This window comes from Vipera ursinii (assembly GCF_947247035.1).
Source record: "Vipera ursinii genome assembly, chromosome: 1".
NCBI classification, from domain to species: domain Eukaryota; kingdom Metazoa; phylum Chordata; class Lepidosauria; order Squamata; family Viperidae; genus Vipera; species Vipera ursinii.
This window is the reverse complement of record NC_139512.1, coordinates 207353333-207367296: the sequence shown is the minus strand read 5'-3', so window position 1 is coordinate 207367296 and position 13964 is coordinate 207353333. Positions and strand designations below refer to the sequence as shown.

Here is a 13964-nt window from a genome sequence, read left to right as displayed (position 1 = left end):
TTGGCCTTTGAGATAATTTTTTTCTCCTTCTCAGTCTTGTCTATTGCTTCAAAATTTGTGATTCATTTAGTGGCTACATCTACATGACTAGCTTTTGAGATTAACCAGGTTCCTAGTCTAGATACTAACTTAATAGGCACAGAGGTGAGAGGTGATAAAACAATATGATGCAATGGCATTTCATCCCAAATACACATAGCAGTGTTTCCTGGAAGTTTTTTTTATTGAAAAGTTTTACAGTAGATTTTAACATAAATTGCCCCCGCCTCCCATAAAACCCACTCTATTTTTTAAATAGAATACAAGTTCCCACATTTTGTATATCAACGCTTCTGTTAAACAATGAGTTTTTGAAGGTCTAGATTCAGTATAAATATGCCAGCCCTTCTTGAGACGGTATCTCTTTACTCTCCTACCATCCGTAGGAGATATAGGAGTATAGCCAGCCGTACCAACAGGCTGAAAAATAGCTTTTATCCGTGGGCTGTTAGGCTTTTAAATGGGATATAATCTCTGTGAATTTATGCAGAATTGACTTGGGAGGCCGGTGTGTGGTGTAGTTGGTTCACATGGTGTGGTAGGATGGAGGGTTTGTTGTCACTGTGTGTTGGGGGGAGAGAGCAGGGGGGGGGAGGCTCAGCTAATCTCAATGTGCACATGTTGTACTTTGACAATAAAGGTTTATTGTTATTATCTATTATTGTTGTCTTCGTACTCTTGAAGGTTTTTTGGGGATAGCCACTGATGTACTGATGTTATCAGAATGTGTGGACTAAAATTTTTACCTTCCAGGTTTTTTTTTTCCTTTGGCGGGATTGCTAACAGGTACCTGAAGTCTTAATAAATATACAATATATAATATATATAATATAATTTACGCAGAATTGACTTGGGAAGCCGGTGTGTGGTGTAGTTGGTTCACATGGTGTGGTAGGATGGAGGGTTTGTTGTCACTGTGTGTTGGGGGGAGAGAGCAGGGGGGGGGAGGCTCAGCTAATCTCAATGTGCACATGTTGTACTTTGACAATAAAGGTTTATTGTTATTATCTATTATTGTTGTCTTCGTACTCTTGAAGGTTTTTTGGGGATAGCCACTGATGTACTGATGTTATCAGAATGTGTGGACTAAAATTTTTACCTTCCAGGTTTTTTTTTTCCTTTGGCGGGATTGCTAACAGGTACCTGAAGTCTTAATAAATATATAATATATAATATATATAATATAATTTACGCAGAATTGACTTGGGAAGCCGGTGTGTGGTGTAGTTGGTTCACATGGTGTGGTAGGATGGAGGGTTTGTTGTCACTGTGTGTTGGGGGGAGAGAGCAGGGGGGGGGAGGCTCAGCTAATCTCAATGTGCACATGTTGTACTTTGACAATAAAGGTTTATTGTTATTATCTATTATTGTTGTCTTCGTACTCTTGAAGGTTTTTTGGGGATAGCCACTGATGTACTGATGTTATCAGAATGTGTGGACTAAAATTTTTACCTTCCAGGTTTTTTTTTTCCTTTGGCGGGATTGCTAACAGGTACCTGAAGTCTTAATAAATATACAATATATAATATATATAATATAATTTACGCAGAATTGACTTGGGAAGCCGGTGTGTGGTGTAGTTGGTTCACATGGTGTGGTAGGATGGAGGGTTTGTTGTCACTGTGTGTTGGGGGGAGAGAGCAGGGGGGGGGAGGCTCAGCTAATCTCAATGTGCACATGTTGTACTTTGACAATAAAGGTTTATTGTTATTATCTATTATTGTTGTCTTCGTACTCTTGAAGGTTTTTTGGGGATAGCCACTGATGTACTGATGTTATCAGAATGTGTGGACTAAAATTTTTACCTTCCAGGTTTTTTTTTTCCTTTGGCGGGATTGCTAACAGGTACCTGAAGTCTTAATAAATATATAATATATAATATATATAATATAATTTACGCAGAATTGACTTGGGAAGCCGGTGTGTGGTGTAGTTGGTTCACATGGTGTGGTAGGATGGAGGGTTTGTTGTCACTGTGTGTTGGGGGGAGAGAGCAGGGGGGGGGAGGCTCAGCTAATCTCAATGTGCACATGTTGTACTTTGACAATAAAGGTTTATTGTTATTATCTATTATTGTTGTCTTCGTACTCTTGAAGGTTTTTTGGGGATAGCCACTGATGTACTGATGTTATCAGAATGTGTGGACTAAAATTTTTACCTTCCAGGTTTTTTTTTTCCTTTGGCGGGATTGCTAACAGGTACCTGAAGTCTTAATAAATATATAATATATAATATATATAATATAATTTACGCAGAATTGACTTGGGAAGCCGGTGTGTGGTGTAGTTGGTTCACATGGTGTGGTAGGATGGAGGGTTTGTTGTCACTGTGTGTTGGGGGGAGAGAGCAGGGGGGGGAGGCTCAGCTAATCTCAATGTACACATGTTGTACTTTGACAATAAAGGATTATTATTAATAATTTTATTATTATTATTATTATTATTATTATTATTATTATTATTATTATTATTATTATTATTATTATTATTATTATTGCCATTTGTAGAGGCAAGGTCCAATCTGATCTATACAATGTATTTGGAAATAAATTGCACGGACAGAGTTTAGGGTGGACCTCAATCAAATTTGCCATTAATTTCCAGGAAAGCCTATTTATCTTCAGCCTCCTCTCTTCTTTTCCTGAACTGGAGAATAAAACCGAACTTGACTGCCGCTGAAAAGAACGATCGCGGAACTAGTCTGAAGGGAATGTCTGGCGGGCGGGCGGGCGGGCGGGGGCAGCGCTTGAAAGAAAACAAAATGGCGCCCATAGGTCTGCCTCCGGTGATGACGTTCTGGCGTCATTCTCGTCACCACCAGAATTCACCCAAAGGGGGAGGCGCCATGGGCGGGGCGAGCCGTCTCGATTGCCGGGAAGGGAGGCGTTCGTGCGCGGCGGAGGTTCCATGGATCGCTTCGCCTGGGCTACTGGCCTCTTGGAGATCCACGAGAACCTCGTCACGCAGCAGCGCGGGGTCCGCTTGTACGATGGGGAGGAAAAGGTCAGGGCGGCTAGTGGAAGCTGCGCCAGGAGGGAGGGAAGCCGGCTGCGGGGAGGGCGGAGGGGCCCCGGTCTCTCTTAAAGGCAGCTGGCAAAGAGGGGACTGTGGATTGACGAGCCCCATCAGGTCGTTCTTCGACGGGAGAAAGCCGCGGGTGGGCGATTGAGAGCCAGGGAGTCGCCTAACAGGAATCCACTTCAATCCCGGATTTCAGGCCCCAGCGAAATCATGCATAGCTTTTTGCACGTCTGGTAGATCCGGTTCCTCGAAAGTCCTTCTGCTTTTGTTTAATTAGCTCTGCCGCCTTTATTCATTACCCGAAGTGGCAATTATGTTGAAATCGATTTCTCCATGCCCTTCTGCACTAATGTCAGTAGACTCAAGCCGTTAAGTTTTTTTGTTTTTTTAATCCCATTTATATCCCGCCCTTCTCCGAAGACTCAGGGCGGCTTACAAGCTTAGCAGTAGCCTTCATTCAATGTATATGCCTGCTTATTATGGCTTTCACACACACCCCAAGCGGCATTATTACAAAGTCAGCTTAATTGCCCCCAACAATCTGGGTCCTCATTTTACCTACCTGGGAAGGATGGAAGGCTGAGTCAACCTTGAGCCTGGTGGGACGCGAACCTGCACTAATTGCAGGCAGCTGGTGTTACTTAGGAGGCATTAGCCCACTGCTCCACCAAGGCTCCTATGTGCCTAATCTGTTAGGAATTTGGGGCATCTCTTTGCCCTGCTGTGTTGCCTTAAATTTAAGTCATATGTGAAGTTGTTCCTTCGGTATTATAGTCCTTCACTTAAGCATTAAACATCTGAAACAGTTTACAAATGCAGTGAAAACATAATAAAATTACAGTATTAAAATAGGGGGATGTAGACATCCCCAAAATCTTTCTTACAGGGCAGTTGCCACTGTCTCCTATTTGAACTGAATTGATTACTGTGTTTGGCCAGGTGTAATTAGACACACGAGGAATTTGTCTCTAGTGCAGCAGCTCGGAGTGTACATGCACAGCAATAGAATGATAATAATCATACCAATAAGATGGGGGAGTACAGAAGATGAAGGATAAATAATATTGCAGCCATATTACATGAGTAAATATACATAGACATTAGGCAACACTGTGAGAATTAGGAGTTCATCAGAGTGAAGGCACAAAAGAAGAAACTCCCTGTGTCTAGTTGTTTGGGCATGCAGGGGAGGAGTTGAAATAGTTTATATGTCCAGGATGTGAGGGGTCTGTAAATGTTTTCTCAGCTCTCTGTCCTATGCAATATATAGGTCCTTTATGGAAAGCAGTCTGGTTGCAATTGTTCTTTCTGCAGCCTAGTTAAGATTACTGTCTGTAATCTGTAGTGGAGTCTGTAATTGTAATTTCTCCTGTGTTTTCCATAGATACCTTCACCATTTACCAGCAAAAAGGGGGGGGGGGGAAATCCAGACCCTTAAAAGATAAAATGCTAGGTTGGGAAACTTTCAATACTCAGCTTTCAATGGTTTGGAAACGAGACAATTTTGTTCCTGGATGATACATGATATTAAAGCATTCTCATTTTAAAAGAAATATTCCCTCCTTCAGTTTGTCTTCTGTGAACCCAACTACTGTACTTTGCAAATGGTGGTCTGTGAACATCAACCTGTGGTTTATTAGTAAATCATAATTAAGCAACATTGCTTAGCACAATGTGTGAATCAATCCAGTAGTAGTATCTTCAATCTGTTGCTGAACTTTTTCCTTACTGTCAGGGGTGACCTTGTCTTAAAAAGGAAGTAAAAAAATTTGTTGCTTGTAGCAAATATTGCCCAGAGAACGAAGAAGGGTTTCAGACTTCTGAATGGGCATCCTTAGAAGAAGAGTTTCATGTATTCTCAGATTAAGCTTTCACTTGGCTTCGTGGAATTTCATTGGGATACAGGTGTTATGGACTTTCATTCTAGCCACTTATATTTTTCAGGTCTTTTTCAAGTTCCTGGAAGGAGGGAAAGTTGAACATTGGGTTTGAATGATCCTACTGGACTATTCAATTAAACCCCTCTGCAGTGGGGATCATATATGATACATTAATAAGGCAGAGTGTTTGGGTTCATGCTAACCAAAAAAATAAAGGGATCGTAAGATAGGCTAGTGTAATGTGTGAACTCTTTCATTTTTGACTAAGGGAATCCCTTAGATAGGTAGATAGAGCTAGGTAGGAAAATAATTTGAGGAAAACGTACCTTATTTAAAATGGCCTAGGTTTGGTGACAAATATTTATCTTGCATAAGTCTACATAAGAGCTCAGCCATTGTTTGTTGTTAGGTTTTTAGATCTTTGCATCTTGAATTCTTGCATGGCATTTTCTTTTCACTTTTTTTAATACTTGACCTTGCACTTTATTTTTTTCCCTATGGAAATGGATGCATATCATTATATTAGAAGGAATGTAACTTCTTCTTCCTTTCTGCAGCCTAATTTTGTAAATTTTATTAACCGAACACAATATGTTCACAAAATATTTGCTTAAGAGAATATGATACGATTCTACAAAAATAGCAAAGGAAGCAAAGGATATGAGTATCTTAAAAATCTCATTTTTTTTCTTCTCTAGTTGAAGTTTGAAACTGGAGTATTGCTCCTTAGTACACACAGATTGATCTGGAGAGATCAGAAAAATCACGTAAGTAGATTCTGGCATGTGTAATTTTCCTGTAATATATGATAAAGTTTGATTGATAATTGTCTGGCCAAAATAAGTTCTTAGATGTTCAGTTTGCTAAATTAAAAAAAAACCTAGAAGTTTTATGGCAAGCCGAGAAAGCTCAGAAATTAGTCAGTTTTATTTGGACTGTTCAATAAGTTTTCAGAACACCTGTGGGTTATCCTATATGCAAGCTCTTCTCTGAGGGACTGGAACCAGAAAACCAAAAACATTTCTAGCAAAGAAAGATCAGCCTAGGGCCAGTCATTCCCCAGAAGACTAATAGTTCTAAGACAGGGCTTTTCAACCTTTTCACCAATTGTACCACTTTTAGGATATGGCAACATCCAAGTAACACCAGTTGCCTAGCAAGGTGTCAAAAACTTGATGACCAAAAAAGAAAAGGAAAAAAACGTGATGAAACACATGTAGTCCTCGACTTACAACACTTCGCTTAGTGACTGTCCGAAGTTACAATGGCACTGAAAAAAGTGCCCCCCAGGCCACGGTCGAGCAAGGCACCTGCCTGCCCACCTGGCGGTGCTCTTCCTCCTGTCCAAGGTTTTCGTTGTGAGCATTTCTGTTGAGGATTGGCAGCGGGGGTGGGGTGGGGGTGTGTTTGGTTTTTATCCCCCCCCCCGTCTGCTGGGTGGTTGCAGCAGGTTTTGGTCACTTCACATGACCCTGGGACACTGTGACCGTCATAAATATGAATCAGTTGCCAAGCATCTGAATATAAATCACAAGACCCTGGAGATGCTGCAACATTCCAGCTGATCAGTGCTTCTGGGCTCAGCAGACAGACATGCCGGGATCAGCGCTGAGCTCCAGTTGGAACCTGGTGCTTCCACTCAGCCCTGCAGCTCCAGCCATCTCTCACTCAGGCTTGTGCAGTGCTGCCATCAGTTCAGCTCATTCCCCTCCCCCACTACCACTTTTCTAGGATGGTCGGGTACCACCTGCCAGGTGCCAATGTACCACAGGTGGTACCCGTACCAGTGCTTTACATCAGATTCTGTTGGGAGATTCTGCTTCAATTGCTTGGTAGGTACAGAAGCCATTGGGAGAAGAGTTAGATCTTGTTCCCTCCTAGCTCAAGGACTAAATACAAAAGCCTCTAAAAGGCCATATCTGCTTATCCCCAAGAAGATTGTATCGATGAACATTGTAAGGGCAGCTATGGCTAAGGATTGCTAGCTCGGCAGTTCCATGTAACATTTGGAGAAGCCGTATTATTTTATAACTTCTGTGACGTAAGTCATTTATTTCTGTGAATTGGTTTCTGTTTATGGAATGAAGGGGAGTAATTCCTTTCTTACAGTTCCTATGCATTCTCACAGTTGGCTCTGAAGGGTCCCTTCTTAACCCATCACAGTAGATGTTGAAATGTTGGAGGGACTTCAGGGGAAAAGATGATAAGATAATAAGAGTCGGTGTGGTGATTGAACTAGTATTGGGAGACCATCCTCAGCTCCAGAAGCTCACTGAAGCTCCAAAAACTCACAGCCAGTCAGTTTCTCTTTGTCACAAAGGGTTGCTGCTGTGAGAAAACATGGGAAGACGGAGCCCTCGGTATACCATCTTGGGCTCTTTGCCCTCGTATTCATGTCGGAAGCCCCTAAGGTGCTTCCAGGTTGAAAAGATTAGCCAGTGACATGACTGTTGCCTGAAGATCTGCCTGGTTGGGGGATCCTTTCATGTCTCCATTAATGTGCCCACTGAAGTGGTACCTATCTACTTGTGATTATTTGCTTTCAAACTGCTAGGTGGGCAGGAGCTGGAGTGAATGATGGGAGCTCACCCCTCACAGCAGCAATCAGGTCTCCAGCATGGGCTTTCTCATCATCAGCCCAGCATCCTAACCTCGTCAGCCACTGTGCTCCCCACCTTGAGCTCTTGAATGAAGAGCTAACATGTATCTAACAAATAATATAAAAAAAATGTGCTGACCGAATAGAAATCTGTGTGAGTAACTTTAGATTCTATTCCCTATTTTTACCAGGAAACAAATCCTTTCACACTTTCTAACAAGTATCTGCATGCAGTTGTAAACTGAACTTGAGTACAAAAATATGCATCTGCCTAATCGTTTGTTTAGTTATTTGACCTGCTCGGCCTTATTATTGAGAATCCAATAAATATTTCAAAACTATATTAATAATGAACACAATACTTTAAACTTTATAATTTACATTCTGTCTAAGAACTTTCAGTCTCAGCTACAGTATTAAAATAGGTGTGTTCAAAAAGTCCTGTGAGTAAGAGTTATTTTTAAAAGCAGCCTGTTGCTTTTTTACTATCAAAATTATCAAATAATAGTAACACTATCTTCCAAAGGAATCTGGTAAAGGAATCTCCGTGTGTTTTTTTGAATGCCCAAAAAAGAACAGTCCACAAAGATGATTTCCCTTTATTAGAAATTTGCTAACACCAACCAGGTTTAAGGATACTGTTATCTTTTAAAATTATAGTTCCTTATATCTATCAAAGTGAGAATTACTACAAGGTAAAGGTTCCCCCGCACATGTGTGCTAGTTGTTTCCAAATCTAGGGGCCGGTGCTCATCTCCATTTTAAAGCCGAAGAGCCAACGTTTGTCCATTTTTACGTGCTTTCGAACTGCTAGGTTGGCAGAAGCTGGGACGAGTAACAGGCGCTCACTCTGTTACGCGGCACTCGGGATTTGACCCGCCAAACTGCCGACCTTCTGATCGACAAGCTCAGTGTCCTAACCCACTGAGCCACCGCATCCCTATACTACAAAATAGATTGGGCCTAATAAACCAGCATACACCAAGGATAATTCTGATATATGATTGGATTGTTTTCAGGATTTGTTCATGAGCTTGATTATTCTCTCCTACACTCTGGACCAGTCAGCAAATGCTCCTCTATTATTTAAGCTTTTATCCTTTCCAAGTTATTGGATAGTGATTACATTTATAAATATATAGCCTCCCATTGTCCTCTTCAACAAACAGGTAATTTCCAGTGTTTTTTCTTCTGTGTATGCTGTTAAAAGTACTGAAAAGTTTAATCACCATGAAAACTGGGGAATTGGTGATCTTGTCATATCCCAGATGTTTGCCATATAATTTTCAGTTCCGTCTTATTCAGGACTGCTCAGTTGTAAGCCCAGTGAGTTCACTGGGTCTTATTCTGCACTGCGGCAGGTAGTAGCAAAAATAAGTTCATATTCTCATGTAATTTAATTATTGAAGGGCCCTCCAAAGAGCAATTACAGATTACGTATTTATTATATTAATATTTTCAATGTGCTTTTAAGATTACCCTTTAATTTGTGAAGAACATTTCCTGATGTCTGTAAGTAAAATATGTCAGTATTGCTGCTAAATAGCTATCTCAAGGCATCAGATGAAAAAAGGAGGAATCTGCTGTAGAGTGCATTTTTCCCAGGGTGTTGCTTTCTAGATCTGTTGAGGTCCACATTCCCCGCTATCTCAGGAAACATAGAAGAAGATACGCAGATAGAACTTGCAGATGGTCTTTGGTTGACAAATGGGTTCTTTTAAGCCAGGGGTGTCAACCTCAATTTCATTGAGGGCCACATCAGCATTGTGGTTGCCCTCAGGGGGCCGGGTGGGTATGGCCATGGTGGGCGTGGCCTACTGGGTGGGCATGGCCAGAGTACGTATGGCCTACTGGGTGGGCGTGGCCAGCTCTACATCGTTCGCATCAAGGGTGCCTATGGGGGCCTGGGCAGGAGTGGGACACATCTGGGGGTCTCTGGCAGAAGGAGGGTGTCTGGGCCAAGGCCAAGGCAGTGGGGGCCGTTCCCTCACTGTTTCCAGGATGGCTTCGCGGGCCGCATGAAACCACTTCGCGGGCCGGATCTGGCCCCCGGGCCTTGTGTTTGACATGTCTGTTTTAAGCTTTCTTTAAAATTGTCAGGCAAAAATAATAGATTTTACTTGGTATTAGTTTTGTGCTATTGATTAATATTTTTTGCACAACATCATGCAACTTAATGTTTATTTGATGACAGACCCTATTGTGGGAACAATGTTAACTATTTACAGTTTATTAGAAGAAATACTGTGTTCCATGAAAATACATCTTTGCTTTAGTCTTTGTGTCTTATTGCAGGAATGCTGTATGGCTATTCCTCTTTCCCAAATTATCTTCATTGAAGAGCAAGCGGCGGGGATAGGAAAAAGGTAAAATGTCATCAAGAAAAATATTTGAAGGGCACTGAAGATTTCACGGCCATTGCTGCATCTTCCTATGCTAGTAGCTATTCAGTCATTTTTCAGTCACTCAAGACAGGATGTAAATTAAATATTTGCCTCCTATCAACTTTATAACTTTCATGAAAGGAACTTTATACTCCATGCCATCTGATAATTGGAAAAATTGATTTGTAGTCCTTGGCTTTCAGATCTTCACTTGAATTTTATTTTGACCAAGAGTTATGTATCTGTCCCCAATGTTCCAGTAAGTATATTCAAAGTGTAGAATTTTTAATTTATGTTTAAAAAATGGTTTAAAGGGTATGGAAACTTTCTATTCCCCCACATATTTTTTTACTTCTTTCAAGTGAAAGGTAATCTGAATGAAAACGTTAAAAAATGCTTTTTGATTTTAGGAATTTATTCTTTAATAACAAAAAATATATTTTCTCTTTTTTTGTACCTTTAGTGCCAAAATTGTAGTACATCTTCATCCAGTAGGTTCCAATAAGGATCCTGGTCCATTCCAGAATAGTAAATACTCATATATCAAGCTTTCTTTCAAAGAACATGGTCAGATTGAAGTAAGTATGTTTTCTAAATGACTGCGTATAAAAATTACAGGAAGAATTTTTAGTGTGGTTAAAAGACTCATTTAAGGAGAGATAAGAGAATTTATCATACGGAATTCCAAGATTATGTTTGTCACACTGTAAGCCAGATGTTCAGACTGGATTTGACATTTTTATCCACCTTTTGAGTCTTTTCCAAGGACCTGGGATAGGCAGATGTTGATGTTTGGTGTTAGAAGTATTGTTGCAGGATGTCAGCTGCTCTAAGTAAAGCTGCCTTTTGCAATTTAGTGATGGTGAATTTATTATTATTATTATTATTATTATTATTATTTTATTAATTTATTTATACATTTTTTGTGTTTTGAGTCAAAATGGACTGAAGCATTTTTGAATTCTTTCAAGGATGAGTGGTATGTTAAATTTCACATTATCCCCTAGTTTAGGTATTATGGAAGCAGCTTTTATCTACTTGGAGCATATCTAAAATATTAAAATGTTAGTTTCAATGCATTTTTGCGATTGCTCACTTTTGGAAATTATTGCCACATAGTTCTTCAGGAGGCTTACGGAAGAAATGTCTCAGCGCAGATGGGAGAACATGCCAGCTTCTCAAGCTATAGATGTTGACAGGGCTTCACAGGTAAGTATCCAATCTGTAATGCTTGGATATCTCATTTCTAAGTAAGATTGATACTTAAACATGATAGAGAAAACTTCAAGCAGGAAGATGCTGCCTGGGAGCGAAGGAGGTGATGTGTTGACAAGCAACTATGTTGGGTTAATACAATATGGTTGCATGTGAACCTCTTTCAAAATACCGTATATACTTGAGTATAAGCCGACTCGAGTATAAGCCGAGACCCCCAAATTCACCCCCAAAAACTGGAAAAAGTTATTGACTCGAATATAAGCCGAGGCTGGGAAATGCAGCAGCTGGAGGCTGGATCCCCCGAAAGACGTCTCTGCTGAGATGAGAGAACGGGGTGGAAAAGCCGCCGAGAGAATGGGGCGGTGGAGTGCTCCACTGAGAGAATGGGGCGGCTTGCTGTTCTCTCGGTGCAGCACGGCAGAGGCTGGATCTCGCGAAAGAAGTCTCTGCTGAGCGAGAGAATGAGGCGTCTCAGCGCCCATTTTCTCGGCGAAGACTTCTTTCGGGGGATGCAGCTTCTGCCGCCCCTTTCTCTCAGCTGCCCAGTGGAACAGCTTGCCACCAGAAATCAAGAGTGCTCCATCACTGGAGGTTTTTAAGAAGAGACTGGACATTCACTTGTCTGAGATGGTATCGGTCAGTGGTGGCGAAACTTTTAGAGACCGAGTGCCCAAACCGCAAGCCAAAATCCACTTGTTTATCACAAAGTGCCAAGGCAGCATCGGCATTCTGGTGCCCTCGGGGGAGGGGACAGGGAGGCGCCTCTGAGTGCCGCCTCTGGCACGAAAAAAAAGGGGGAGCAAAAAATGGGCCACCGTACCGCAAGGCACAAAAACGCCAACCGCCGCACCGCAGGGTGCAGATACAAGGCACCGCACCATGTGAGAACGGGGCTGGGCTAGTGAGTATCACGCAGGCACTAGCCCCGCCCCCTTTGCAGCATGTGCCTGCTCGTGGCCCCGTGCACGCATGCACGCATGTAAAATGCTTCCCCCTCCCTTTTCTTCCAGTCCACCAACCGACAAGGACCTGCTGCTGGCAGCGGTGGTGGCGCACGTGCCAACAGAGAGGGCTCTGAGTGCCACCTCTGGCAGGCATGCCATAGGTTCACCACCACTGGTATAGGTCCTCCTGCTTGAGCAAGGGGCTGGACTAGAAGACCTCCAAGGTCCCTTCCAGCTCTATTCTATTATTCTATTCTATTCTATTCTATTCTATTCTATTCTATTCTATTCTATTCTATTCTATTCTATTCACTTTCTATATTTCTATTCTATTCTATTCCATTCACTTTCTATATTTCTATTCTATTCTATTCTATTCTATTCTATTCTATTCTATTCTATTCTATTCACTTTCTATATTTCTATTCTATTCTATTCTATTCTATTCACTTTCTATATTTCTATTCTATTCTATTCTATTCTATTCTATTCTATTCTATTCTATTCTATTCTATTCTATTCTATTCTATTCTATTCTATTCTTATTACCATTCTCTATTCTATTCTATTCTATTCACTTTCTATATTTCTATTCTATTCTATTCTATTCCATTCACTTTCTATATTTCTATTCTATTCTACTCTACTCTATTCTATTCTATTCTATTCTATTCTATTCTATTCTATTCTATTCTATTCTTATTACCATTCTCTATTCTATTCTATTCTATTCACTTTCTATAATTCTATTCTATTCTATTCTATTCTATTCTATTCTATTCACTTTCTATATTTCTATTCTATTCTATTCTATTCTATTCTATTCACTTTCTATATTTCTATTCTATTCTATTCTATTCACTTTCTATATTTCTATTCTATTCTATTCACTTTCTATATTTCTATTCTATTCTATTCACTTTCTATATTTCTATTCTATTCTATTCTATTCTATTCTGTTCTGTTCTGTTCTGTTCTGTTCTACGTTCTATTCTATTCTATTCTATTCTATTCTATTCTATTCTATTCTATTCTATTCTTATTACCATTCTCTATTCTATTCTATTCTATTCACTTTCTATAATTCTATTCTATTCTATTCTATTCTATTCACTTTCTATATTTCTATTCTATTCTATTCTATTCTATTCTATTCTATTCACTTTCTATATTTCTATTCTATTCTATTCACTTTCTATATTTCTATTCTATTCTATTCACTTTCTATATTTCTTTTCTATTCTATTCTATTCTATTCTATTCTGTTCTGTTCTGTTCTGTTCTGTTCTACGTTCTGTTCCAATCCATTCCATATTTTCTATTCCATTCTGTTCCACTGTCAGAGCCCATCGGAGGCAACCCAGTCAGCCCACACAGGAGTTACACTAAGGCTACGCAGCCTCTCCTCTCAACCTGAACCCCTCCTTACCTTTCCTTTTATCTGCATCCTATTTTTAACTGCCGGCTCTGCCCAGCCCTATTTTGTCCTTGAGCACTCGTGAGCTCATCAAGAACAGAAGGTAACCGTGGGGGCAGGGCAAGATCTGCAAGATCCCCATTTGCATTTGAGTTTGCCATCCCATCTGGTTCGAGATAACACAAGAGAGAGAGAGAGAGAGAGAGAGAGAGAGAGAGAGAGAGAGAGAGAGAGAATTTTGCAGATGCAAAGTCTAAAATCTATAGGCTCATAAACCACCCTGGTTTCTTGAAACAAACCGGGATTTCTCTACCCCAACCTTGAAACCATGGATCGAGTGAATCTCTTTACCGAAGAATGTGTGTGTGTGGAGGAAGGGAGGGAGGGAGAGAGAGAGAGAGAGAGAATTTTGCAGCGCGTTTGCTTTCAGCCTTCAACGAAGAAGGGAATGTTCTCCACTTCT

The 13964-nt window shown here is 40.6% G+C and overlaps 2 protein-coding genes across 3 annotated transcripts in view; one reads left to right on the top strand and one right to left on the bottom strand.

Moving 5' to 3' along the window:
• The window catches only part of CKAP2 (cytoskeleton associated protein 2), a gene marked incomplete at its 5' end in the record, with an annotated part of 12409 nt that extends 9565 nt beyond the window's left edge, over window positions 1-2844 (bottom strand). The window contains one exon of the mRNA XM_083370918.1: window positions 2797-2844. Coding sequence (XP_083227044.1) covers window positions 2797-2844 — 48 coding nt within the window. The remainder of the gene's footprint in view (window positions 1-2796) is intronic.
• Window positions 2845-2916: 72 nt separating this feature from the next.
• Window positions 2917-13964, top strand: part of VPS36 (vacuolar protein sorting 36 homolog) — a 35273-nt gene continuing 24225 nt past the window's right edge. The window contains exons 1-5 of one of the 2 annotated variants that reach the window (XM_083357073.1): window positions 2917-3041; window positions 5638-5706; window positions 9834-9904; window positions 10386-10500; window positions 11042-11131. In XM_083357073.1, the coding sequence (XP_083213199.1) occupies window positions 2946-3041; window positions 5638-5706; window positions 9834-9904; window positions 10386-10500; window positions 11042-11131 (441 nt within the window). In that variant the 5' untranslated portion in view covers window positions 2917-2945. Of the gene's footprint in view, window positions 3042-5637; window positions 5707-7549; window positions 7693-9833; window positions 9905-10385; window positions 10501-11041; window positions 11132-13964 lie in introns of those variants that run through there. The other variant, XM_083357074.1, reaches the window with a different exon arrangement.